Raw genomic sequence first — 25,370 nt, 5'->3', positions numbered from 1 at the left:
CCCGTATCTGCTGGGGATGCACATTTCTCTTCCTCCCTCATTTCTAAGAATTAGAATTGGGGAGGAAAAAAAAAAAAAAGGGAAAAAACCCACTATTCCTTAAGATACTTCTGTTCACTCCCAACTTAAGCTCTCATCCTGAAATATATTAGTAGTATTACTATTATAAATGTTCAGCAATCTTATGTTGAGCCAATTGTATTCTGATGGTGGAAAGTTTGAGCTTTTGGTTTTAAGGTGAATCTAAGTCATGTTTTATGGCTTTTCTAATTCACAGTTGTCTGAATTTACTCTTTATTTTGGTTAAAAAAGTGAACATGTTTATTCACATTTGAAAAAGATCATGTGAGGTTTTTTTGTCTGTTTTACAAAGTGAGAGCTGGCATCACTATGTCGATTAGTATTTTATCTTATTTTCTTATAAGTGCCTTTACACTTCACCAGAGAAACTACTTCTTTCTTATATGTCTCCTTCTCAATAAGACTTTTCTAAAACTCCAGATTTCACCTTTCTTAATTTCATTTTGTTATGCTGGATTGCTCCTCCTTTTATCTGTAAAAGCTTAACTGCCCTGGTTTTATAACACGAATTTCAAAAGTACATCGAGGTCCTCAAGTGAAGGCATGATGAAATGATAGAATACTGTTAATACAAGTCGCTTTTTTGTTTTTTTTCACCTCGTAGTGCAACACATTCTCCAGAGTGACATTTGCTGGGTTACTGTTCAAGTGTGCTTTTTCTGTTGCCTGTGTAGTTTCCACTGCTGCCTACTGAGTGTTGCTTTAATACCGCCAGATTTGATCACTAGCTTGGCTTTGTAAGGAAACAAGCATTGTGATTCTCCTGACTCAGTCTGCCTCTCACCACCACCACAACAACTTTTGACCTGGGGGGTCAACATCAATCCGGCTAAACAAAGGAGACTCAAACATAACCTGCTCCTACTTGTAGTTTTGTGTAGGTAGCTGTAGAGATCTTATTAGTGCCCTCAGAGCAGCAGAAAAAACAGGGCATTTTCACTTTCACAGGGGGCTGCTGGGTTAGTCAGCACACACGCACGCACATGCGCTTCAGATCAGTTACATTACCCGCAGCGGGGTGCCTGGCCCCACAGAGGGAGGGAGAGCTGAGGGTACAGGATGGCCAAGAGGGCAGAAGGGGCTTAGGGGAGTGTGGCAGGTGCCACAGTGACTGTGCTGGAGGGAGAAGGTGGACCTGCAGGAAATGAGGCTTTGTGAGCACTGCAGCTGGGCGCACCTGCCCTGTTTTGTGTTGCTCTGAGTGCTGTGCTAACGGAAGAGCCTAGACTGTGTGGCTGAAAAGTCCTGTAAATTCCCGGGACACAGCCAGGTTCAAACCGCGCTTCCTTCCTCCGGACCCTGCCGATCTACCGCAGCATCTCACTAGAGGCCAGCTTCAAGCAGCAGGAAGGTTGAATGCCATGGCCTGCTCAGTCAGTAGGTGTGGCATACGTAGCTCGAGGCTGCCCAGCTTCCTGTTTCAAGCCTAGCGCGGAGGAGATGCACACTGTGCTCTCCCACAGAGATGACACGGGCTCTCCTCTGTATGGGCTGCGCTGGCTCTGAGGACAAAATGGCTCCAGAGAGCTGCACGCACAGAGAGTTTTTGGAAATACAAAGATATGGTATGTTCACATCAAAAGGCACCTCCAGTTCAGAGTTACGTACGACTGAAAGGAGCCAGGTAGTGCCAGTTGTGCTGGTGTTTTACGTCCTGTGGAAACTGCAGAGACAGATGGAGTCCAACTTCCCGTGATGAAGGCTGACACGTAGCCCGGGGAGTACAGCAACTTTCAGGTGCTAATGTTAACTCCGTATTTCAGTCAGAGCTTTAGAAATAAAGCTACACTTGATATCTTTACCAGTGTAGCTAGCCACTCTTGAACAAGCATCTATCACTTATAATTTTAGACTTCTATTTAGACATGGACATAGTTACATCCCTTTTGAAGTCATGCTGAATTTGATACCAGATACATTTTCTAGGCCCCTCTTAGAGCTACTGAATTGGGATGTCCTAGGAACCATCAAAGTTTTTTAAAAAAAAAAAAAAAAAGAGAGAGAGAGAGAAGAAAATCTTGTAAAGAGAAAATAAAAATACAAAAGGAAACCATAAGCATCAATACCAGGAACGTAAAACCCAGACCTCAGAAGCTGCGAAGCAGAGGAAGGCACGTGTGTTTTGGGGTGGCTGCCAGCAGGTGGACTCCAAAAGCCCTTATAGAAGCAGTGCTTCCTGTGGAGGCAGCCAGAAGAGCAGAGCCTGTAGAGGTGCCTTCCTCCCCATCGCCCCACGCCGCTCACCCCAGCACCGCTTGCCGGAGTGAGATGAAGTGGAAGAGGATCACCGTCTTTGTCACCCTGCAGGCACAGCTCCATGTTACAGGTAAGGCAGGCTTTTATTTTGTGAGGCGCTATTTTAAGACTCTTGAGGTGAGGGAAGAGCACTGTGCTCCATGGTGGAATCTCCAGCCCTTGGGTCACAGGAGAGAACCTGCACATGATCTTCAGCCACATGCATCCCCCTAATTGCAGTTAGCTATGGGCTGGTTCGGAGCTGGGTTTGCAGGACTGGTGAAATATGAACTCCCGTGCTGTAACAATGTCCTGTGGTGGGCCGTGAGGCCGGCTGCTGCAGGTGGTGAGGCAAGTTCTTCTTGTGTCAGAGAGAGCACTGTAGCCCGGAAAAAATTAGTCGTTAAATAAGGTTTTAGCCTTCAGCTGGGTGGTCTTCCCTGGGATTTAAAAGAAGTTTGATACCAGAATGAAAACGTAATCAGCATAAGAGAGGTTCTCAATCTATTTAGGTAAAGCTACAGCCATGCTACATACAGTGGGTGGTTGGTGGCAATGCATGCCAGCAGGCTGGGTATAGAAGAGCATATGTCTGATAAAAGTGGATAGGATCCTTCCCTTTGTATCTTTACCTCCATGCTTGTCTCTGCTGGACACAGAGTAAAATGAAAACGCCTTTACCTTTATATATTGATTTGTGGTGGTATATACATTGGCCCTGCTTGGACAGAAAGTGAGGCAGCTTTAGCATGCACAAATCTTCAGAAGTCACATTAATTTTGGGGAGAGGAATGTACTTCTTCATAGCTTAGGAGATCAAAAGAGCAAGAAAACTGAATGTACACCCAGGGAAGGCCTAGGCTAAAACCTGAGTTTGGGGAAGTCAGCAATTATGAGGTATGGGTAGGCTGCATTCGATCATGCGTTAAAACAAAATCCACTGGAAGAGTTTCACCAACGTATACAGTACAAGTGCTTAACAAACACAACATCCGTACGCTAAAGAGCTTTGGTGACTGCAAAGGACTTTTTACTTACAATTTTTTTGGAAATCAGAGAAAGATTTTGCAGCCGCTTTGGCACCGTTTCTAGCAATCTGTGGACATTGTTTGAGGAAGATTTTAAGTACAGTCGCATTCTCTCTGGTAAGTATGCCTTCTGTTTGTGCAGCATTTAACAAGCCTGTGTCCCTTTCTGATAGTTAAATGCATTTTGTACGTTGTTTTGTATGCATAGATGTGGGTCCAAGGTGTAAACAAAGAATAGAAACTCCTTTTCCTCGATCTTTGAGAAACAGTTTTGAAGTGTATACAGCCTTAAGATTTCTCAAGAAAAAAATATTTTATAGGGCTATGAAGTTCAGGAAATTACTTTAGCTCAAATAGTATCTGAAAATACCTTTTTGCATTTTCTCCTTTTATTTTGTCCACGATATTGATATTTCAGGCTCCTATTTGTACTTTTGGGGGAGAAAGCTTTTATTGAAAAATACGTAATAGTTTGCAGAAGGCTAGGGGCAGCCCTATGAGGGTCTTTTGTGCACAGCTCTTGGAGTATGCACACTGGCAAAGAGTACATGGGTTCAAATTTTGAGTAAGTTACAGTTGCCATTGATTTGAAGTGGTTGCCTGTGAATTTGAGGGGAAGTATTTTTCACTGGATAGCTGCAATAGTTCAAAGACTAGTAGTATTTAATGTAAGAGTACAGGTAGTATAAAAGAAAGGTAACACCAAATTTGTGGAATTGTTGCTGTGTTATTGATACAAAATACACAATAACAAACGTGTAAGATCACCATGAACTTAGCTTGAAGACGAGACCAAACAGGTGAGGCTTTTCAGCTCAAACAGAACAGAGGCAAAGAGCTGCTGCTTCCTGGAGTGTTTTCAAGCTTTCTTAGCATAAAGTAAACTTTTATAAAGTTTTCATAAAACAAGCTCAGAGTGGATAGAGAGTTCAGTAAGCTGCATACCACCTTAGACCGACTTTATTCTACCTCACTGTAAGGCATTTGTGCTTACTTTCCAAGCAGCCAGTCTAAAGATGCTACCAAGACTGGGACTGATGAACTTGTAAAGACTGTCCTTTTGGTCTTTTGAGTACTGACGCAAATACGTCAGGCATGAGAAATGTCTTGTTTTAAAATAAATAATTCTAGAGATGGGCCACAAATTCTGATGCTGATTTTGAATTACTGACATTAGACCACAAATTTCAGAATGCTCAGTCCTGACCTTTGAGCAGTTATGGAGAAAAGGTTTAATCATATGCTTGTTTAGTTTTCTGTGTGGCCTGCTTCAAAGGTACAAAATTGTAGCTCTGGAAGCCTAGCTCAGGTCTTCCTATAATCCTTCTATTGAAAAGTATCTAGAAATAAGTCTCGAACTTCTGAGCAGATTTTTTTTTTTAATTATCTTTGTTACGTAAGAAGAATATTAAAAGACCTACACAAATATTGCAATCAAAATAGCTAAAATCTTTGTATAGTTTACAGTGCTTTTAGTCTGAAGTATGGCAGGCTTTAATAGCAGTAAGTCAGTATTGTGGGCGATGTTGTAGAATTGCTCCCTTTTTTTAAAAAAAAAAAAGCTGATGACATTTTGATTTATGTAAATATATAATGCACTCATATGTATACAAATATATATGTCAGAGTTCTTCAAGGAGAGTCTTTCCCTATTTTTCACTTCTTTACAAAATCACGTTTTTCAGAATTGGACAGTGCACTTCTTTTTTTTGCTAACTCTGCGGAAACCAGAGCCTTTGACGGAGATTACTAGCACAGCTTATTTTCATAAGATTTTGCTGGTCTGCGTAACTGTGGCTTCTGCCCATTGGGCGTCATGATACCAGGAGCTGTTTTTTTAGTCGGTTCATGGACAGGAAGATAAAATGGACAGATCACGGGTCTTAGGGTTCATTTGTTCCTTCCTTTTTATGAGATGACTTAGCAGATCTGCAAACTATAAGACTTGTAAACTTAAAGTTGTTTACAAGACTATCCAGAAAACCCAAGCAAATAAAACCAGACAACTTTGGCTACTATCTCCATGTCCTTATGCCCAGTCTCTTAAGTTCTCCTAGCTGAATTCTTGCTAGACCAGGAAAAAAATATAAAGGCTTAATTTTACGTGTTTTATTTCCTTTTTCTCTTTTCCATTCACAATGATTCATTAATAATTCATGAAAAAAAGGCAACACTGTGGACTAGCACATTAGCAAATTGAACAAAATGTAGGCAAATGTAGCCTTTCTTTTTAAAGGGCCATTTGTCAAGCACTTGCAGTATTATATTCAATTCTCCAATGCTTGTTATAGAGTAAGAGCTTTCTGAACCCTTCCAAGCAAAATTCCTAATAAATGAAGTAAGAAGTTAATGATTGTGTTCGTTTTGTTGTTTTTCACGTATGCTAGATGGGAAATATACACAAAATAGAGAAAGCTGTCTGAAAATACGTTTGTATTTCTCTTGTGTGTATCCTTAAGAATATGTGTATAAAAACACAAAGTGGGGGAAAAAATAAGAAGTTTCCTGGCAGCTTAAAGGGGACAAGAACTTAATTTATGAATGGACATTCATGCGAGGAATGCTTTTGACAGTCATTTTCCGTTATTCACGCAAATTTGAATTGTGACAATCACCACGCATAAACCTATTTAAAAATGAAAAAAGAGAAAGAAAACAAATTCTTTTTCTTCACAATTTCCAAACTGTAACCGAACTCCCTTTATAAAGTAAAGAAAAAAGACTTACTTGCACAACTGCAGATGAACACCAAATACCCCCTTCAATTCGTCATATAATCGAATGACTATATGTTATGTAGGACTGTCAAATGCAATCGCTGTGCTGGCAAGAAAATACAGTACATTGCTAGAGTGGCATGAATGGAAGATACAACTTGTTAAAAGTACTTATAAAACATTTATCTTGCTAAAAGGATCTACTTTGATTGCATGCGTACTTGTATGTATATTGTTGATTTTCGGTGTTCTGACAGTCAACAGCTAAATTAAAGTCTTGATGTTGCTTTTTTTTTTTTTTAGCATTAAGAAAACAATTTATGCCAGTCCAGAGTCTTTAAGAAGCTGAAGTTTTACAAATTTTTCCAATTTCCACCTGTGTATAATGTAATATTTTGAGACTGGTTTTGAATATTGTTCTGTTAATTAAGTTCTACTCCTTCAAAAAATGTCATATTTTTAGTTTTTAAAACATGGCAGTCCAAATCCAATGTCTTCAGCAAAGCAATGGAGATATTTAACTCCACATTGTCCTATGCAACTGGTTAGTAACTGCATATGTAAGTTAGATAAAATATGCGCGCAAATGAGAAACTTAGTTTGCAGTTCTTCCGTCTACTCGCTCAAGTGCACAAATCTTGGGAGACAGTGGAAATGCATGTATTTAGCCAAGTACAGTGGGTATGTCCATCTTTGTGAAGGTTAGACTTACGGATGTGTAGGTCTTTCGCTCTTGACGATTTAGGTATTAAAAATAGGAGTGAAAACATCTAGCTCCTAAGCCTCAAAGGTCACAAGCATTGGTATCTATGCCAGTTGTGTTTAAGGAGTAGAAATTATGTTAATTTTTGAGCCATATACACTGGAAATATTTGAATCCCTATAAGTTTCTTAGGAATAAACTATCGACTTTTAGAAGCCCTTTATGTATTTTCTTCCTAATACTTTATTATAGTCAAGTTTTTACAGTCTCCCTCTGTTTGGTCTTACCAATTGGAAATGGAGACAATCAGGTAGGACAGACACACAGAATGAAGGAGAGAAGATTTGAGAAAGATGGGAGTTTTCCATCTCTGCATGCTTTCCATATGTGAGAGTGTGTTAAACACAGCACTTCTAGCAAACACATTGCTGAGTCCGATGAAATGCTCAGACTATTTAGCCTACTTCTGTCATGGAATGGCATCGTGGTGAAAACTTCATCTCTATATCCTGACTGATGTTCATCTCCATCCTGCCTCTTTCTTAGTAGCAGAACATTTTTTTTTAATTTATTTTATTTCTAAATGATGGAGAAGCCATAAAGTTAACACTTTACTCTTTGAAAGCTCAGATAATACAGAAGTGAGATAAATTAGAATTAGATGGAAGCTGATGAGGAAAAAAGGTTGAAAAATTGTCAGCAAATTATAGTATAAACTATCACAAGTTTTCCTTTACAAACCTGCATGGTTCAGAAACAGAAAAAGAGTGAAACAGCTATATAACCTGTCACTTTTTTTTTTTTTTTTAAGGCAATTGCTATTTCTGGGGAGCGATAGGCCAGCCTGCCACAGTGCTTGTGGTTGGCAAGCACTGAAAATAGTCGTCTGGTCAAAAAGCAAATCTAACTTGTAGAACCTGAGAACACTTTAAAAGCTTTCTTAAGTGCCCCAAAATTTGAATCTCAAAAACAAATATATATATATATAATAAAGTCAGTGAGTAATGAACTGAAACACTTTTCTAATGGGGTAAGATGCAATATCCAGGAAATTAATAAGAGAACACTAATTTTGGTGGTGTGCTATTTCTTTTTAGTGGCTATTGAATAAAGGAAAGAGCTATGTGATTGAAAAAAAAAAAAAAAAAACTTCTCCTGATTGTTCATTCAGATTTTATGATCAGTTTATTCCAGCTAGAAGCATGAGTGTTTTACATTCATTTCACTTAAAATGTTGCTGTCATCCCCGTGACAGCCAAACCTTAAATAAACAAAGCTAAATATATATTAAAATGCTTCACAAATATTTAATGCATAAGTACGTGTTACAAATTCATTCAAATTCCTCACGGCATGCATCTCGTCACAAAGTAAACTGAGGCTCAGAATGGGGAAAAAAAAAGAGAAATGTCCAGTTGGTAATTAGATGGATGAGAGCAAGCCCTTGTACTTACATGGTTCCTGCAAGTAGATCAAGATTTTCTTAGTGCAGGCATTGATGTATGGGGGCAGAGCCTGAACTGATGAGATACTTCGGTTAAAAATACTAATTCTGAATTCTCTAATACAGAAATTCAGCTCAAACTAAAAATTAACGTACTATAATTTATTACTTTATCGCATCGATTTGAAGCAAGAGTTTTGAACAGTGTGACAGAATCCCTTTTGAAATATTCTTATCAAATATCAGTTAAGTGAAAGAAATCAACTTCCTATAGTTAGATACTGCACATTCCTAGTCTTCAAATGTTTGTTTTGTCATTCAGAAAGAGCTGAATGGTCTGAGTGATGACTTTTAAAGCTATAAATAAATTGTGCGGCTGGGTTGGGATCTTACAGTTGGCAGTTAATACAGCAGATTTTTAAACCTTTAAAAAGAAAAATTTTGACTCGTATCATCTTATACATTAGAGCCTTATAATCACTAAGTGTTAGTTCATTTTTTCAGAGAACCCTACATCAAGTCTTTGGTAGGAAAACTCATTTCTGTCTCTACCTGGTATCTGTTGTTGCAATTTACATCATTTCCCATCTGGCCATGTAAAACTGTTGCAATAAAGAAGCCTTACCAGAACTATCTGGAGTAATTGCTCTCTTTATCTGTGTTTCTCTCTCCATGATGTGAATTCACAGAGTATCATTGCTTTGGGCTTTTATGTAAGTAAGGTGATTTCAGCAGCACTTTTTGCAAGCATGAGGAGGCATTTATGAGGAAAAGCAGAATGAAGTCCTGTGAGTTTCATTACAACCCATTTTCTGAAGGAAGGAATACAGGTTACAGAGAGAGAGAGAGAAATACTTATATAATTGATACCTTGTAAAAAAAGTCTGTCTACAGCTGGTTTCTAAGAAACAAGCAAACAATTCTGTGAATTACTCTGCGTACAGTTCCTCTGTTCATGAAAGGTCTTGTAAAACAGATCAGTTTCTTTTGATTTTTTTTAAGAATGTTATTCAAATTCTACAGATTTCTTCTTACTACTAATTTTCAGTTGTTATTTTTATGGTTTATTACCTAAAGGCATGATACCTGGCCAAGTTAGTGTGCACGGGTGAACTCATTCTGGGAGTCTTAGTCGTTATAGACTAGAACTTGTTTAGGGAATTTAACAGATTTTCAGGAGAGGTGTATGGGAATGGTATTGTATGAAGTAACGTAAGCACGCATTTTCCTTTCTGATTTTTTATGTATTTTTTTTTCCATATTTCTCAGGAAATGCCAAAATCCTTGCTATCTGTATTAGTTTCGCACTTTACAATCTGTTGCGATTTGAAGACTTACAAATGCAACACAACCGAAGTAATCCATGTGATAACTGACTGACTTTGGAGGCTTACAGTAGCAATAGATTTGACCTCATGTTTGTTACCTGCGATTTTTTCTCCTGTTACCTGCAACATATTCTTCTTTAGTAATGGGTTTATGATTCTTTTAATCTCTCCCTGGAAATTTAACTTCTCTGCGTAAATTTTGCTGGGGACTACTCTGATGAATAAAGTAGCTGAATGAAATCTTTGCAGGTGGTGATCTTAGAGAGTTTTGGTGAAAGTAAATGAAATTAAACCCACGTTTTTTTAACATCAATCCCTTACTTTCCTTTTCCTGAGAAGAAAAGGGAGTAACATCCAATTGCAAATTGTCTAGTTTTTAACTTCTTGAAACTATTGATCTTCTACATGTAAAACCAAGCAGTTGTGTATTATGAGAGTAGCCACACCCAGCAGACCAGAGAAGATAAGCAAGGTTAACCAATCTGGATTTCTAGCTGAGGGTCAAACGTCATTCCCGTTACTTTAAAAAAAATGAACATCTAACACATACTATAAAAGTCCTACGGAATTTAGCTTCTCAGGTTGTTTTTTCATCCCCCGTTTTAACAGATAGACTCTACTTTCTGCATCAAGCTCAATTACAGCTTGCTTGCTGAACGTGTGGATTTCTTTTTCCCTTGCAAATAACGAATAATTTTATTGAAAACCCATTTTCTTTATATGTAAAGTTTGTGAGAGAGCTTAAAGGAGTAATTTAAGGTGACTGTTTCCCAGATGATTAGCAATGCTTTCTCAGATGGAATCTGAAGTTCTGATGAAGACTGCTTGTAACTTCAAAATGTAATCCATCCCCAAAAGTTTGAAACTAACTACAGATCATCAAGAGTGTGGTTTGTTTGTTTGTTTATTTATTTTAAGAGTTGTGCCTGAAATATAATGAGACAAGAAGTTCTGCATGCTGGGTTCATTACTTGATCTTTTTTCTGAGGATGTATTTTTGATCCCATCTTTGATTTTTCTCCATGATTCAAATGTTAAAAAAATGGAGGTTCTCATTAAATTATTTCTCTCTAAAAGAAGCAGTTTTAATTTACCTTGTTTGGAATTCTCTTAAATTTCAGATGCCTGTAGTATTAATGCAAACTAGACAGAACTGGAATTTTCCCTGTCCTGTCTTTTCATGCAGATAAATTAATCTCTTCTAATAACTCACATGTTATTTTACTACTTACCCCAAAATCCAGCAGTGCTATAATGCATTTGTTGTTGCTGTTAGGTATGTCTCTTCTGATAGAAAAGCAGCAGATTTTCAGGCTTGAGACTTTTTTTTTTTGTTTGTTTTTGTAACTCTCTTGAAGTTACAGCTACGAACCTTCAGCCCTATCTTATTGTAACATCTTTTCCAAGATGTTTTTATCTGATTTTCTTTCTCAGCTGCAAAGAAGTAGCTAACAGGTTTGCCCCCTTTCTCTTTCTCTCTTGCTGTTCTTTTTACATCTTGAGCCAAAAGTCTATTTGTTAGACGTGATGGTTTTAGTAGACCAAATACCAAGTTTAAAATCAAGCTTAGAGGGAAATGATTTTCTGATTCTGCTAAAGTTTCCAAGGTTGTTTTTTTTTTTTCACTATTTTCTATTAGGGTAGATGAAACCCTTCCAAAGTATTTTTTTGTGAGACACAAAGCAGTCTCTGAGCAACTACTGTTCTGTGTTTGGGAAGAGGGAAACCCAGTTTCAAGTCCTTGGTCTGTCTGACTCAGAGTAGGAGTTTGGCTGGGACTCCCACGTGCTGAGCTAGTCAAGAGACACCCGTCGGTTTTGATGAGAAATTCTGATGCGAGTCTAAAAACATTCCCTAACTAACGTGTCATCAGAATTTGTAATGCAAAGTGTTTCTGATGAACTGGTGTTACCTACTTAAACCTACGTGTTTTAAAACAAAACAAAAGAACTCAATGGAGTAGATGTATTTTTGCTCTGAAGAAGACTTGGTGTTCTCCTTGCCTGTTTTGAGAAGCCTTATAATTAGGGTCAATGCTACGTGAGGGAGGGTGTACCTGGGAGTTTCCCCATCCACTCTTACAAAATTTTGTGTGTTTTCTCTAGAAGTGACTCTATTTCAGCAACAGCATAACCCTAAGCAAGCTCCTGTGTGCGAGTTTGTCTGCAATACAGGGCACAGAGGTGGTATTCTCTTATCCCCAGGTACATAAAAATAACGTAATTATGAGTATCAATAACATCTGCTTATATATTGATGATCTTGCCAATTCTGAAACCACATATACCTATGCAGGACTGTCAGATTTAGAAGAAGGTCCTAGGCTGCCAAATCTTTAAGGTATGTAGGGACCTGAAGGAGTCAGCAACATGGAATATAATCGGGAAGAGGCAACCTGAGAAAGCCCAGTATGTTCACTGAGCTGTCTGGAGCAATAAAGGAGGGCTTCAGGCATTTAAAAAGATTTGGAAGCCTTACCTCTAAATATGCTGTCTATATGCTGTAACAGTAAAGTGGGTACAATACTTAATTTCTATCAAACTTTCCGCTTCTAACTGGGACATGTTAGTGTGTTAGAAAATGGTGCTTATTTGAATATACCTAACCTAGCTTTAAATTAGTGTTCTTGTTTCGGCAGCTCTCCAATGACAGCAGTACAGATTTTACTTCGGGCTAACTGGCTGGGCTTTTACCAAAGTGCTCAGCCAGATTTTTGCAGTTTACACAAAGATCTGTGCTGGAAGGAAATGTGCTGTTATCGGCTAGTGTAAAATCAATTTAGCTATGTTTCTGTGAGCTGCTGCTGCCTCCATAATGACTGCAGTACATACAAAAGTTTTGGAAAGGACACGTTTCTCATTCTATTCCTTCAGATCCAGTGGGGTCTTCACCTCTTGAAACTTCAGGGTCATATTACAGTAAAAACATAGTAGTGTTCAGATTAGAAAGTGCATTACACCCAGGAAAAAGAGTGCTTCTAAGTAGCTATCTAGCATTTATTTTTCAATTTGCCTGCATAAATGATTTTACAAAATGGTTTTATTGGTGTCTGCAGTTAGATGTTGTATTCCTGAAGCAGTGCTTTGTTTTGAGGTTTTTATTTTCAACGTATTTCATTCAACTCCACATTATCTCGTTCTGTTGTAGTTCTGAATATATATATTTAATTTTATCAGATTAGGAAGGTTGCTGTTAAGACAGTAAGCAAAATTAAAATGAATGAAATGTAAACTTTAAATCAGGAATTTTGAACCTTGGGGTCTCGTCAGAGACATCTGGAGGTAATTCTGACAATTCCTGTCATCCTCACTGCTTCACAGATTTGTTCTCCCCTTAGTGAAATAATGCTTTTTTAGATAGAGCAAGAAAATGGGAAAATGGGGACAGAAGTTTTGTGCTTTTAATAGTGGCTGATTCACTGAGTGACATTTAGAAAGCCACTGCAATATGTGTGGTCTTTCCAATAAGCCAGTGTCCAAATTTATTTAAGGTGGGCTGCTGTGTTAGCTTATTTGATATATATATATATATATATATACACACATACATATTCTTTAACTAACTTTTAATTGCTTCTCAAGTTGTTGATAACACTTAGAAAGTATCAACACCCATGATCCTGAAGAAGATATGCTATTTGATTAAACAAAAAGAGTTTTATTTGCATATTTCAATGGTGTTTTGAAGACTGAGACCTATGAACTATGCTTTAGATCCTCTAGTGTAGTCTATTTTATATATAGGAAATGAAAACAGCGTCTGTGTTGAATTTGCTGCTACATTCAGTAAGTGGCCCTTACTGCTTACAGGACAGCCTTTGCTTGCATTGGGAGAATGGCTAACCTCTGTCCCTCCCTCTCTTTAAAAAAACCTTTACCTTTCCAGATTCAATTGAACCAATGAAACAAAAAAGTAATTGTTCATCTGTGGGCTCACTATTAGTCTTCCCAAAGTGGAGAGAGAGTAAAAAATAACGTTCCTTGCAGCCTATATGGTATTTCACGCTTAGAAGGCATCTTGAGATCTTTAGAAAATGTGCTCTAGAGATGAAAATATTTACCACTCCCCGTGCTGCCCACCGAGGAGCCCAACACATGCATGCCGCCACTCTGAATGTTGGTGCAGCCCTTAGCGTGGTGGTGTTTAACCTGTCTGGTGTCTGAGTGTTACTGTTTAGAGACTGCAGAATTGGGATTGCAAATATATGTGCACAATTATTCCAGCCACCTCTCCCTCCCATGAGGATACCTATGCTGGGACAGGATGATTGCGATACCACAAATATCTCATTTAGACTAATTCAAACATACATTATTTTTAATGGAAATAGTCCTTGCTATTTCAGTAGATGTTCAAGTGCAGCTCTCAGCTGTCTGTCTTCCTATGACTGCCTGCTTCTTTTCTCATAGGTAGCTTCTGGCTACTGAGGACTTGCCCTGCGCATTAACTATTAACCAGACATCAAAGCAAGGACTTCCCTTGGGGATTGGCTGCAGTTTATTTGCTCAATGTATGTAGTCTCTTTTGCCTCAGGCACAAAATAGAGCACCTCGGTCTTGAACTCCCTGGTCTTCGGCTTCTGAGAAGCAAAGTTGCCTAAGGGGAGCTATACTTCAGCAAAGCTTTTGTTCAGGGTGTGCTGGTTTATACAGGGTAATATCTATAATGTGGCTTGGAAAACGCTTGGTGCATGGCACTTACCTATTATCTGGGCAGTATTCGAGAACCAGAGGGGTGTGAGCTTGCTTGAAACCTACTTGGGATGTCTATTTATTTATTTATTTATTTATTTCCAGAGCTGTCACTCTATTGAGCCTTTCAATCTTGGGGCCTTGAGCTGAGGGATGACAAGGGGGGGAGAAGCATGAAATATTTTGAAATAGAGCCCTAAAGGCAAGGGGCACTTTGAATGGAATTTACATATAGCTCATCAAAACATTGCCTCTTCAACATCTGTAGGTAGAGCGTAAAAGAGCACTCACTTGTGTATTTGTGCAGAGGATTTGAGAGAGATGATGACTGCTGTCTAAAATACACTGGGAGTAGAGAAGATGAAATAAAAATGAGAGTGCACGTTAGAACAAATAGCTTTAAACTGCTCGCTGAATTACTTTAGGGGGATAGAAGGTTTTGCACTGTGTGAGTAGTTTTGGTGTAGATTATTCTCGGGGCAAGGGAAGTAGAAATTGCTATCTTTTTCAGGAAGAGCTTGCTGAGTTTATGGAACGGATTTTATCATATGGCCCTATGTAGGAGCAAGAGACAGTTTGCCAAGGAGATCTTCCACAGTCCTTTGTTCTTGTTTACATGTTTGAAGGGTATGCAAGAATACACAGTGTTTAATCAAGCATATTAGAGGCAAATTTTGTGCTTCATAAGTCAAGGGCCAGAGAAAAACACAGATGCTATTGTCATTGCACAAGTGTATGTGCAGACAGCAATACAAAAATGTGTGAATGGCTTTGTAAGGATACACCGCAAGCAGGTCTGTGCAAGCCCATTCCGTTCATGTGTGCTACTTGGTAGGTTAGCATTCAAATGTGTTTGGCTTCCATTATTTAGGGCATTTTAAAATGTAAATTTAATAAGGAACAAAGATGATCTTTAGCAAGTGTTTGTTTGCCGCTATTTATGTACATATTAAAATTACAAAATCTATTTATATTCTTTCATCTTTTATCAAATTCACAGCAGGTTTTTTTGTTGTTTTGTTGTTGTTTTCTGGTTTGTTTTTATGTGGGAAAGTGAAGTTTTGCTCTTACATACATGCAGTTCAAAGTGGAGAGGCAAGAATGTTTTCTCGGCTAGTGTGAGGAATAATAAAAAATTTACTTTCAGCTTGAAATTACTATTTCAAAGACAGGGAGTGGTACTGCTTCTGGGACCTCCTCTGTTTCTACCCTAGTTCCTCTCTCTTTCTGAAGTACTACCCGGATTTTGTCTTTTAAAAGCAAGAGGTAGAAGGATATCTTTCTCGTTATTCACCTTCCCATCAGTGATGCACCTGAGATTTGTTATGTTATCAGACTTGGCTGTATGTGTGAGGCTGAGACATCCTGGGCTACAAGGAGCGAGACAGGTCTAATTGCTTGTGCCGTGTGATGAGGTAGGAGAACGGTGCTGCTCTGCCATAAAGAAATACACCCTTGATATGTCTTTAAGATCAGTGTTCTGTTCACATTGCAAACCCAAAGGTGTAGGCTATTCCTACAGTCACCTCCTCCTCCTCCAAGAGGACCACTGTTGGTGGGAGGATCGTGTCAGGTCATGAAACAACAGAGACCTATCACTATCAGAGTGTTTAATGGGTGACACGTTGCATTCATACCCAGCATCGTGTATTGGGAGCTAACTGTGTGAGTGTTACACCCAGCTTAAGAAAACAGTACAGGCTGGCTACACCAGGCTTTTAACCATTACTAGCATCTCAGGAAGTATCAGTGCTGCAATATGAATAGGAATCCCCTAAAAGCCTCAGTGTAAATGGACTCTTTTGTGAATGCAAACAGAAAGAAGCCCCTGTGCAAAATCAGTCAAGCTGTGCAGTAAAATCACTTCTTGATAGTTGCAATTACACTGTGTCTAAAACGCATTTTGGTCCTGTAGGGCAGACAGGACAATGAATTGTGTCTTAACCTTGTCCCTGAATTATGTGGTAGCCTTTGATTCTGTTTGGGCTGTAACATGATTTGGGAATGTGGCTTGACACCACCTATGCTGCAGAATAAACTGTGTTCTTAGCAGGGTTTAGCAATTATCATCTCATGAACACATTCTACTCTCCCTGTGTAGAATTTTTTTATCTTTTACTGCATCAGCACTTGCTGCTAACCACATTACATTCATTAATTTCATTATTTCTTAGAAATTTGCAGTACTTTGTAAGCATGAAGGTTCTCACACTATTCTTCTGAGATAGTATGTTCCTGTCTTTTCTCTTATAATGTGGTAAATCAGGGCACAAAATATTTAACTGCTGTTCAGAAAGTCTCTGGCGAAGCCAGGAATAGAAATGCTAACTGCTTTACCTGTTAGCTACATTATAGCCTAAACTCATGATGGACTATTAGAATGGAAGACTAGAGTAGAACTGGTAAGAAACTATTTATTTAAAACGTTTTTTTTCAGGACCCTCGGTTATGAGTTTTCTGCCAAAGCAAGAGGAAGTTGTTTCTTGTTGCTATTTATGAACAAAAACAGCAATATAAATAGAAACCTGTGTTAAGATAAGAGAGGTGTCTCCATATAGGCTGTTGCATCGAGAATAAAAAGGACTGGCAGATAAATGAAGTGCTGAAGCAAGTAGTAGATAAATTGTAAGATACTATATCTTTGCTATCACCAATTTAACAAAAAATAAAATCATCAGGCAAAGCAAAACCTGACTGTCAGAAAATAAGTGCCACATCCAGCGTGCAGAGGCCAGACCTTCTGTACAACTGGGCTGAAGTGAGATGTACTGGGTACAGTGGTACAGCTGGGATGATGAGCAGTATCAAGAAATAACAGGTAGAAAAACAGCAGAGCATAGCTGAAACACCAGTGATCACTGCAAGATCTATCGACAAAGTTATAATTAAATTTGTGCACATATTTATGATGATTTGCATTAAGGATGAAACTTCAAAACTGACTGAAGGTTTTAAGAGTCCAAATAGCAGAATCTTAAATGGCCTTGTGTCTCAGGAGTGCCAAGAACTCACCATGTGTAAGTTAAGCTGCTCTGAATCTTCCTGTATCAACTGTTTTGAATTTGAGAGAGAGGGAGAAGGAAAATAAGGTGGAGGGAAGAGAGGGGAGAGTGGAGTGATAACTGCATGTAAAAGAGGGCACAGTATTTTGAAGAGAGCAAACTTTCTGAAAGAGAGATGGAGGAGAAAGGAGAATGCGTATAAAGACGTAGCAGACATCCTTATGGGACAATTTGCACTAGCTAGTTCAGTGGAGGAGAGCTAGCAAAATTCAGAATAGTAATGGTTCATATCAAGATTAGAGAGGAAAACAGTACGGTTTGTTGAAATGGCATCTTTGAAACCTTTTCACAAGCTTACCAGTATTACACAGAACATCGTTAAATTCTATTCAGTGCTTCACAACAGGATGCTGAAAGGTTATGCAGTTAAAAGGTATTATATCATAAAAGAATAAAAAATCAGTTAATATGTTTATGTGGTTCAGAAAGATCCCAAAACTCAGATTATCTTGTTCTTGGACACCTATTACTGATCTCTGTCAAAGACAGGCTGTCAAACATGAACTTCAGGTCTGACGCTGGGTATGGGTTGGTCATAGGAGCTGCGTTGAAGACTGGCTCTTCTAGAGTTGTTAGAGGGTCACTTTGAGTCTTGGGTGCACGCAGAAGATAAGAGCAAGAGAACAAGCAAAAGTTACTCTACAGACTTGTTCAAATGATAAGCGTAAAGAAACATGGAGTTGAGGAGTGAACGACATTATCAGTTAGCATTTCGGTTTAGATACAAAGGGCATTGGGGTGGGGGAAGTCATCCGATAACAGATAAAAAATATGAGAATGGACTTTAAAAATGTAGAATCTTTCTATGATACTGCCCTAATTATTACTGGGAACACTAATGACATGGGAAACTGCAAGAGTAAGGCCACAGTATTTTTCTTAAGCAACTGTCCCTAGGACAGAAATGGCAAAGTTGACTTTTCCTTGAGAGAACGGGACATCAACAGCTGACGTTAGAAGAAGGTCAAGATGGAAATGACTACCAAAAACATGAACACGCTCTTCTGTAGAAAAATGACAGATTATTGTGTTACTGCCAGAAGGGAAATCTTTGTTTTGACTTTGTTTTTCTTTTGAAAAGGCGATATTGCAACTGCTGTGTTAAGTTAAAGGCTTTAGTGGAAAGAAAGGGCATCAATTCACTTCCTTGGTTTATTCTCTCATTTCTGGCAACGTTTTAATAGAGAACAGCATTTTCTGTTTGTTTCAAGCGAAATATGTGTGAAGGGCAGTAGTAAGGTTGTAAGTTCCCAGGGGCTTGCTGTGAGACTGGTCAATGTGTCTGGGTCTACCCAGCTGTCCGTGGATTAGTGCTGGGTAGCAAACTCTCAGCAGGGCCTGCTCCTGGTCTTGGCAAAGAAGCAGGATGATGAACATCTGACTAACCCAAAACGCTGGCAGCTGTAACTGAAGAGGTATGTAAATTTAAAACAGCAGGGGTTTTCCAAGGTGTTGAAAAGGAGTGGGGAGAGTGGGAGGCAGAGGAGCCACCAGAAGTTTTCTTCAGGCTTAGAGGCTGAAAATGTTTTGAATGTCTTCCCCATTAGAAGTGCCAGGCTAAGGCTATGGCTACAACCAGAGGGGCTTTCACGACGGCTCGGTGTGGGTGTAGAAAATGAAAACACAGTAAGGCCACAGCCTTCAAATTCCTACAATGAATAAGTTCGGTAATGTCACAGGGTCTGAAGTTGTGATGTTAATTCCTCTTATCAAGGAAAGCCACGGTGCCCCTCGTGCTGCTGGGAGTCATCTGAAGCTGTCACGCTCCTTTTCCATTTGCAGTGCTTTTGGATCTGGGGCTCTCACTGATTTGCCATGTGAGCTTCAAACAGCTGCTGCCTCTTTCTGTGCCTGTTCCCCTTACCAGCCTCTGTAAGATGTTTATTTGGGTTCTGATTGTGTACCACTGTATGTGTTCCAGAAATTAATGCACAAATGGAAGTTAAGATTAAACAGAAACACACGTCTTTGCAGGACTGAGGTGCATGCCATCTTTTGGGGTCAGTTGCTATATTTAAGCACGTATACCTGTAACATCTGAAACAGTGTCAACTGAGCCACCTGGGGCACTCAAGATTGGTTAACGATATACAGCAGCAATCGAGTTGCTGTTAATTTATGGCACTGAACACTCATCAATGAGTAAAACGCAGCCCCTATGGTAAAGGAGTAGCTGAGCACCTCTGACAAAAGTCTACAGGTAATTAAAAGCAAGAGAGCTCGAGATGTTTCTTGTTTTGTTTTGTTTTTAGTTTCTGTTTGTCTCCAAAGACAGTGGTGGTTTCTTGGAAGAGCAGTCTAGAAACTATGTCTCTTCCACTGCTGACTTGTTTAGGGCAAGAGAGGCACTTCAGTGCTGAGGCTGACCCCTTTTGTTTTCAATGCCTTTTGTGCAGAGCCTCCAAAACGCACAAGTTTCAGGCTGCTTTCCCCTCAACTCAGCAGAAAATGTTAGTACTGCCGATCTCTGTGACAGAACAATGGGTGACAAACTGCCTTGTCATTTCAATCAAAGCCACCCACACTTGTCATTTGATTTATCCAGGGTTAAACCGTTTATTACACACCAGCTTGGGCTGCCCGGGGTAGCTGTTTTTCTTAATCTCTTGTCATAACTGTTGTAGGTTGGAGGAGGGAACGAAAGCACCTGCTGGCTGAAGTGACAGCTTCATTCTAGGAGCTGGGGATTCAGCTGAAAGGGAAAACAAAGGGGGACGTGAATTACTGGATGTGCAGCTCAGGAGGATAATGTGTTTTGTAGAATTAGGAGTTTGTTTAAAAGAAATTATATAGCAGTTCTCATCACCTCCTACCTCCTATATACTCTACGTCTCCCATCTGTTTTTCTATGTTCCTCTTGTTCCCTTCTCCCACATCAAACCGCTTTTTGGGTTGTTTTTGCTAGGAGGCTTTGCCGTTTTAATTGGACTATATTCAGCAAAACTCACTAACAATTCTTGTGCTGGTTTTTGTTTAAAAACTCAAATGTGTAAGAAAAGATGATGCAGACCCAGCTGGTATAATCAGTCTCGCATTGTAACAGCACACCTCCAAAATGCCTTTTATTTTTAACTTTGCCATGTTACTTCTCAATGTTTTAACTGTGTCTGGATTGTAAACTTATTTTTCTTCATCCCATCTCTGTACTGTTAGGGAAAAACTGTTCGGTGCCTTATCTGTTGGAAGTGTTTTGAATCTGACTTGCTTTGCCTCTGACTTACCCTACAGCTAAGTGGAAATACAGATTTATTTATTTTTTTAGTAAGTGCTATGACACGTGCAAATAAGAATAGCTATGTTAATACCTTCACCCTCATACGTGACTTTGCTCGTGAAATATACATTAGTAATTTCCTGAACAACCCATTGTCAAAAGCTGAGTGGATATATAAGGGAAAGATCACTCCACCTGTGTCATGTTTTCTATATTATTTCTTAAACATCTGTTGTTAGATTGTACTGCGAAGAATATTAGCTGGATAAGGTTTCGGACTGACCACGATGATATGATATTTTATATAGGCAATCAAAAAACATCAGCTGTGTCCATGTTATTTTAGGCTGTTTCGGAGAAGTGACAAAACAGTGTCTTGCTCTTTTTTTCCTTTTTCTTTTTTAAATATAAACACTATCTGACAGTTGGTGTTAATGCATCAGAGAACGCAGTGCAGAACAAAAAATAAAGGAATAAGCTAACAGTATTAATTTGGGGTTTGAAGTAAGAAGTCCAGCTACACATATAGCACAACTAAGGATCCTAGGAAGCTGAGGGAGAAAGGAATAATCAGGTAGTTAGTTATGCTCCCCCAGACACTGGAAATAAAATGGTTGTATTTGAGTTATATTGAATAAATACCCTACAGGAGACTTTTTCATCCCGTAAAGAACTTACTACAGGTGAAGCACTAAAGTTGCACTAAAGGTGAATTTTCATAGTATGTTCAAGAGCAAGATATCGCGAGCACATATTTTTTATAACCTACCTCACCTACATGCTGGCAGTACTACCAACCGTTTGTTGCTAATGGATAGCTTTTGATGACTCAAAAAGCATCCTGAGCAATTTCAGTGACCCAGGTTTTAAAATAACATAACTAGTTATGGGGTGTTTCCTTATTTCCTCCTAGTTTTGCCAATTCCATGTTGATAAAGGAAACATTTAAGAGATGATATCTCAGTACTCTGCATGTGGAAAATAGGTGTATTCTAATATTGTAAATGCTTTTCAAGAAAACACAGCATGCATCACAAAGCTGTGCTCTGTGGCATCTTTATGGTGATGGCCATCAAAAGAATGGCTTTTTTTTAGATGGAAACGCAACATTGGTCATCTGATGTTTTTTTTTTTTGTTTTTTTTTTGTTTTGTTTTTTCCTGGGGAAAGCCCTGGGAGCTCTGAACAACGGGACTCATACCAGCAAAGAGTAGAATGAGGAACTTCCTAATATTTTCCTGTCGGGTACCTGCTTTATTCAGACCCTGTTGTGTCACGGCAGCCCGGGCAGAGAGGCTTTAGAGCTGCTCATCTGAGATGAGCTGTCATGCACTTCTGCAGATGCAGCACTCGGTATCATTATGTTTCCAGCACGATGCTTGTACCTTCTTTCTCCACAATACGCAGACCTCTTGGGGGCTTCAGGAAAAGGGCAAATTTACGCTGTGGGACACAGCTTCTGTGCAGGCATCCAGCAAGAAAATAAGTCCAGGGTACCTGCAGAGGGACTGTGGAGTGCAAAGTACAAAGAAAAATCATTACATTCCCTCTCTTTTACCAGGAGACAATTTATGAGTGCTATTAGGGAAGAGGCAAAGGAGAACTGAATAACTCCAAAGAATTTGTAGTCCCTTCCTTTTCCTTCCTTTATTCTTTCTCTATTCTTTGTTATCCTCCCCCTTTCCTACCAAATCATATCATTGGCACTAATCTTTTCCTTATGTAGTAGTCTTTGAAGTATAAATCCATACATCATACGGACTGATATGAGTGAAAATAATTGCATGATTTGAAAGAGACTGTTCCATGTCTGAGTTCAATTTCAGTTTTTAGATCCTCAATTCAGAGCCTTCTCTCAATGACTAAGTCACACTAAGACCAAATAAATGAGGGATCAGAATAGAGTCCTGTGAAGTTTCCCTTCTCTGATTGTAAAGAAAAGGGAAGCAGAAGCCACCTCATGTTCGTGGAGGCAGGAGAGCTCTGAGACACAATGGATGTCATCAGACAAACATTAAATTATTTATAAGGTGGTGGCAGGTGAATCTTTTAGCTTGATGCTGTGAGGGGCTTGGAGCTAGAACTTCCACTGAGATGAATAAGAGCAGTGGGACGGACCTCCATGGTCATGCAGAATCGAGCCTTCTGCGGTTACATGGGATTATTTGGTCACTGATGCCCCATTTTGATTGTAATTTCTTACAGGACGATTTAAAATCGGAGAGCTTTTCTGTAAGATGTATATGGAAGGGGAGGAAGGCAAAGATGAAAAAAAGGGGAGGAGGGAATGAGGCAAATATTCTGTAAAAGGTTAAACTACTTGCAGAGACAGCCCAGGTGGGAACAAAAGGGAAAGCATCAGTTAGTGGATCAGAGGATAAGCAGCAAAGCAGAAGATTAAGGGGAAAATTGTAGATTTGATGGCCCAGTAACTCACCTTTGTATCGCCTTCTTCATGTTAGAAATGATTCTGGGAAGCCAAGCTGTGGTTCAGAGAAAAGATGCAATTCAAACACTGCTTTGATCGTGACCTCTAAGGCAAAGGTAGAAATGACCTTCCTAAAGTTTTGCTTACATAGATAGGGATGAGCACAGAATCCGGGAGAGAACTATGGAGTCATCTAATAAAAGATTGTGCTCACAGCATTAAGTTGTGATAGCAGTGTCTTTCTTGCAGGTAAGTACGTAGGTTTGGATAAACATCTACGTTGTCCGCCTGAACTGTCCTTGCCATTCCTTGTTTTTCTCCCTTTAACATTTTCTATCCTCAGATATTTCAGCTTCTCATGCATTGGTTGTCTGTAAATAATCCTTCCTACTCCTTCACTAACTGGCCAGCTAAAATTGAGATTGAACCGCTACAGGGTCAGTTTTCCATATGACAGAAGAACAACAAACATGCTCCTAATACTTCAGCAACAGAAGAACAGTGATCAGTTACAAGTTGGTTAGTCTTTTATCACAGTGGGTTGAAATGCTTCTGGGTAAATTCTATGGAAAAAGCATAAGGGACAGGTAAGGTGTACGTGAAGTAACAGAAAATGCAAAGCAGCTTTACCAGAGGTTGATTATGAGGGCAACTAAACTGATTACTGCATAAGGGATTATTGCTTATGTTCACATATGAATGGATGGTAAGATTTATCCTTATCATTTTTCATGGTGCTACATGGAGCAGAGAAGGCAGTTTAGAGTAGATATTGTAAAGGGCACAGTGAAGTGACTAGCCGGAAAGTGTCAGTAAGACATGCCGCAGAAGAAAATTGGGGCCAAAGAAATGATTAGTGGGAATCTTTAATAACTTATCTGGATATTACTGTTTAATTTCATAGCTAATAACAGAGCCAGAAAAAGTAGGAGTATGTGAAGAAGATCTGCTGATGATGCAAGACCAGAACGTCTTCAACACAAAATCAGACTAATATCAGACTGTTTCATGGACTGGTAGAAATAAGATGAAATGTAATAGTACGGAGTGTAGGCATGTTATCTGTTATTTAGATAGCATTCCCATTCAGAAGAAGATATGGGGAACTGTACTTTCATATATTTACATTAAAAAAAAAAGTTGGAGCAAACCAAATTAGAGTAAAATTAATATTAAATTAATTGTAGATGGAAATTAGAGCATTTGTGTCCCTTAGAGCAGCTCAGGTTCTGGAACAAGCTGCCAGCATGAGCAGGGAAATTTGCCTGCTGAAGTGTGCCGCTAGTAATCGTAGAATGGGGCATGAACAGTGCTCGTGCAGCTCTGGGATGGCATGATAGGAAGGCATTCTTGGGTTACATCTATAATAACGCATCCAAGGAGTCACATTTATCTTTGCTGAGAAATCCCAGAACATTGCCAACTTATTCCCCTGCAAATTATGCCTTTATAATTAACAAAACATCTGTAAATCGAGAAGCTCATGGTTCCCCTTCTCTCCTGTAAGATGTACGAGGAAGAATTAGATGTAAATTGTTATCTGAAGTTCAGAAAAAAGCTTGTAACAACTCTAATGATGGTTAAGGAACTACTACTGCGTGAAGTTGTCTTTTTTTAAACTTATTTGAATTGACTGCAAGTGTTGCAGTGCCTGGTATGTTTAACCACAGTTTGTTCAGTGGTGAGGCATTCAGATCGGTGTCAGCCAGGTATGTCAGAAACCTCATGCTTGTTGCTTGAATGGTCTTTCTTCTGCCTTGGCATACAGAGGAGTTGATTGCTTTTTTTTTCTTATGGGGAAGTGAATTCTTAGAGTTTCCCCCACTTCAAACCTACTGCCATGTTTAGCCTTGATTTCTGTGCCTTTGTCAGTGTTTCCCCCAGTGATTTTGATTGTGCACCTCAAGCGTTCATTTACTTCTGAGGTGCCTTAATGCATAGACAAAGGGGCTCATTAATGGTACCAGACCTGAAACAGTCAAGTACCATTAATACAGCAACGCTGGACCCTGTTCCTAGGGCATGCTGCTAAATTCAGAGGGAGCAGGACTGACCCTTAGTCAAAACCAGCGCGTGGGATTCTTTTTTTTCCTGTGTTTCTTCTCAGTGCTGAAGGTGTAATAAGTTTGCAGGAAAACGTGGCTCTTGGAAGGAGGGTGAAAGGTGGCAGCTTGGCTTTCTGTCAGAGTGCCTGACATTGACATAATCCCAGCCTCGATGCCAGCATGACTGAACTCAGTCTTGCAAAACACATTTACCCGGTTCTGTTTGTTACAGAACTGTCAATACGGGATATTTTTGGCAAGTGATTTTGTTTGTGTTTCCTTAAAGCTTTTGAATGCGATCTAATTATTTATATAATCCTGCTTTTTTTTTTAAGCATGTGGGGTGGGCGGTTCAGATGTTCTACTCTTTCCACCACTTCCTATCTGAATTTGCT

At 39.2% G+C, this 25,370-nt stretch overlaps 1 protein-coding gene and 1 long non-coding RNA gene across 2 annotated transcripts in view; both read left to right on the top strand.

The window, feature by feature from the left end:
* Positions 1-718: 718 nt before the first annotated feature.
* The window catches only part of CD247 (CD247 molecule), a 55,037-nt gene continuing 30,385 nt past the window's right edge, over positions 719-25,370 (top strand). The window contains exon 1 of the mRNA XM_080586743.1: positions 719-2,407. Within this exon, the coding sequence (XP_080442869.1) occupies positions 2,350-2,407 (58 nt within the window). The 5' untranslated portion in view covers positions 719-2,349. The remainder of the gene's footprint in view (positions 2,408-25,370) is intronic.
* Positions 15,651-25,370, top strand: part of LOC308192819 — a 30,416-nt gene continuing 20,696 nt past the window's right edge. Inside the window, exon 1 of the long non-coding RNA XR_013949140.1 lies at positions 15,651-19,489. This is a non-coding gene — a long non-coding RNA (uncharacterized lncRNA). The remainder of the gene's footprint in view (positions 19,490-25,370) is intronic.

This window comes from Anser brachyrhynchus (assembly GCF_964034855.1).
Source record: "Anser brachyrhynchus genome assembly, chromosome: 1".
NCBI lineage: Eukaryota > Metazoa > Chordata > Aves > Anseriformes > Anatidae > Anser > Anser brachyrhynchus.
The sequence above is the reverse complement of the archived record's forward strand: the minus strand, read 5'-3'. Positions and strand labels throughout refer to the sequence as shown.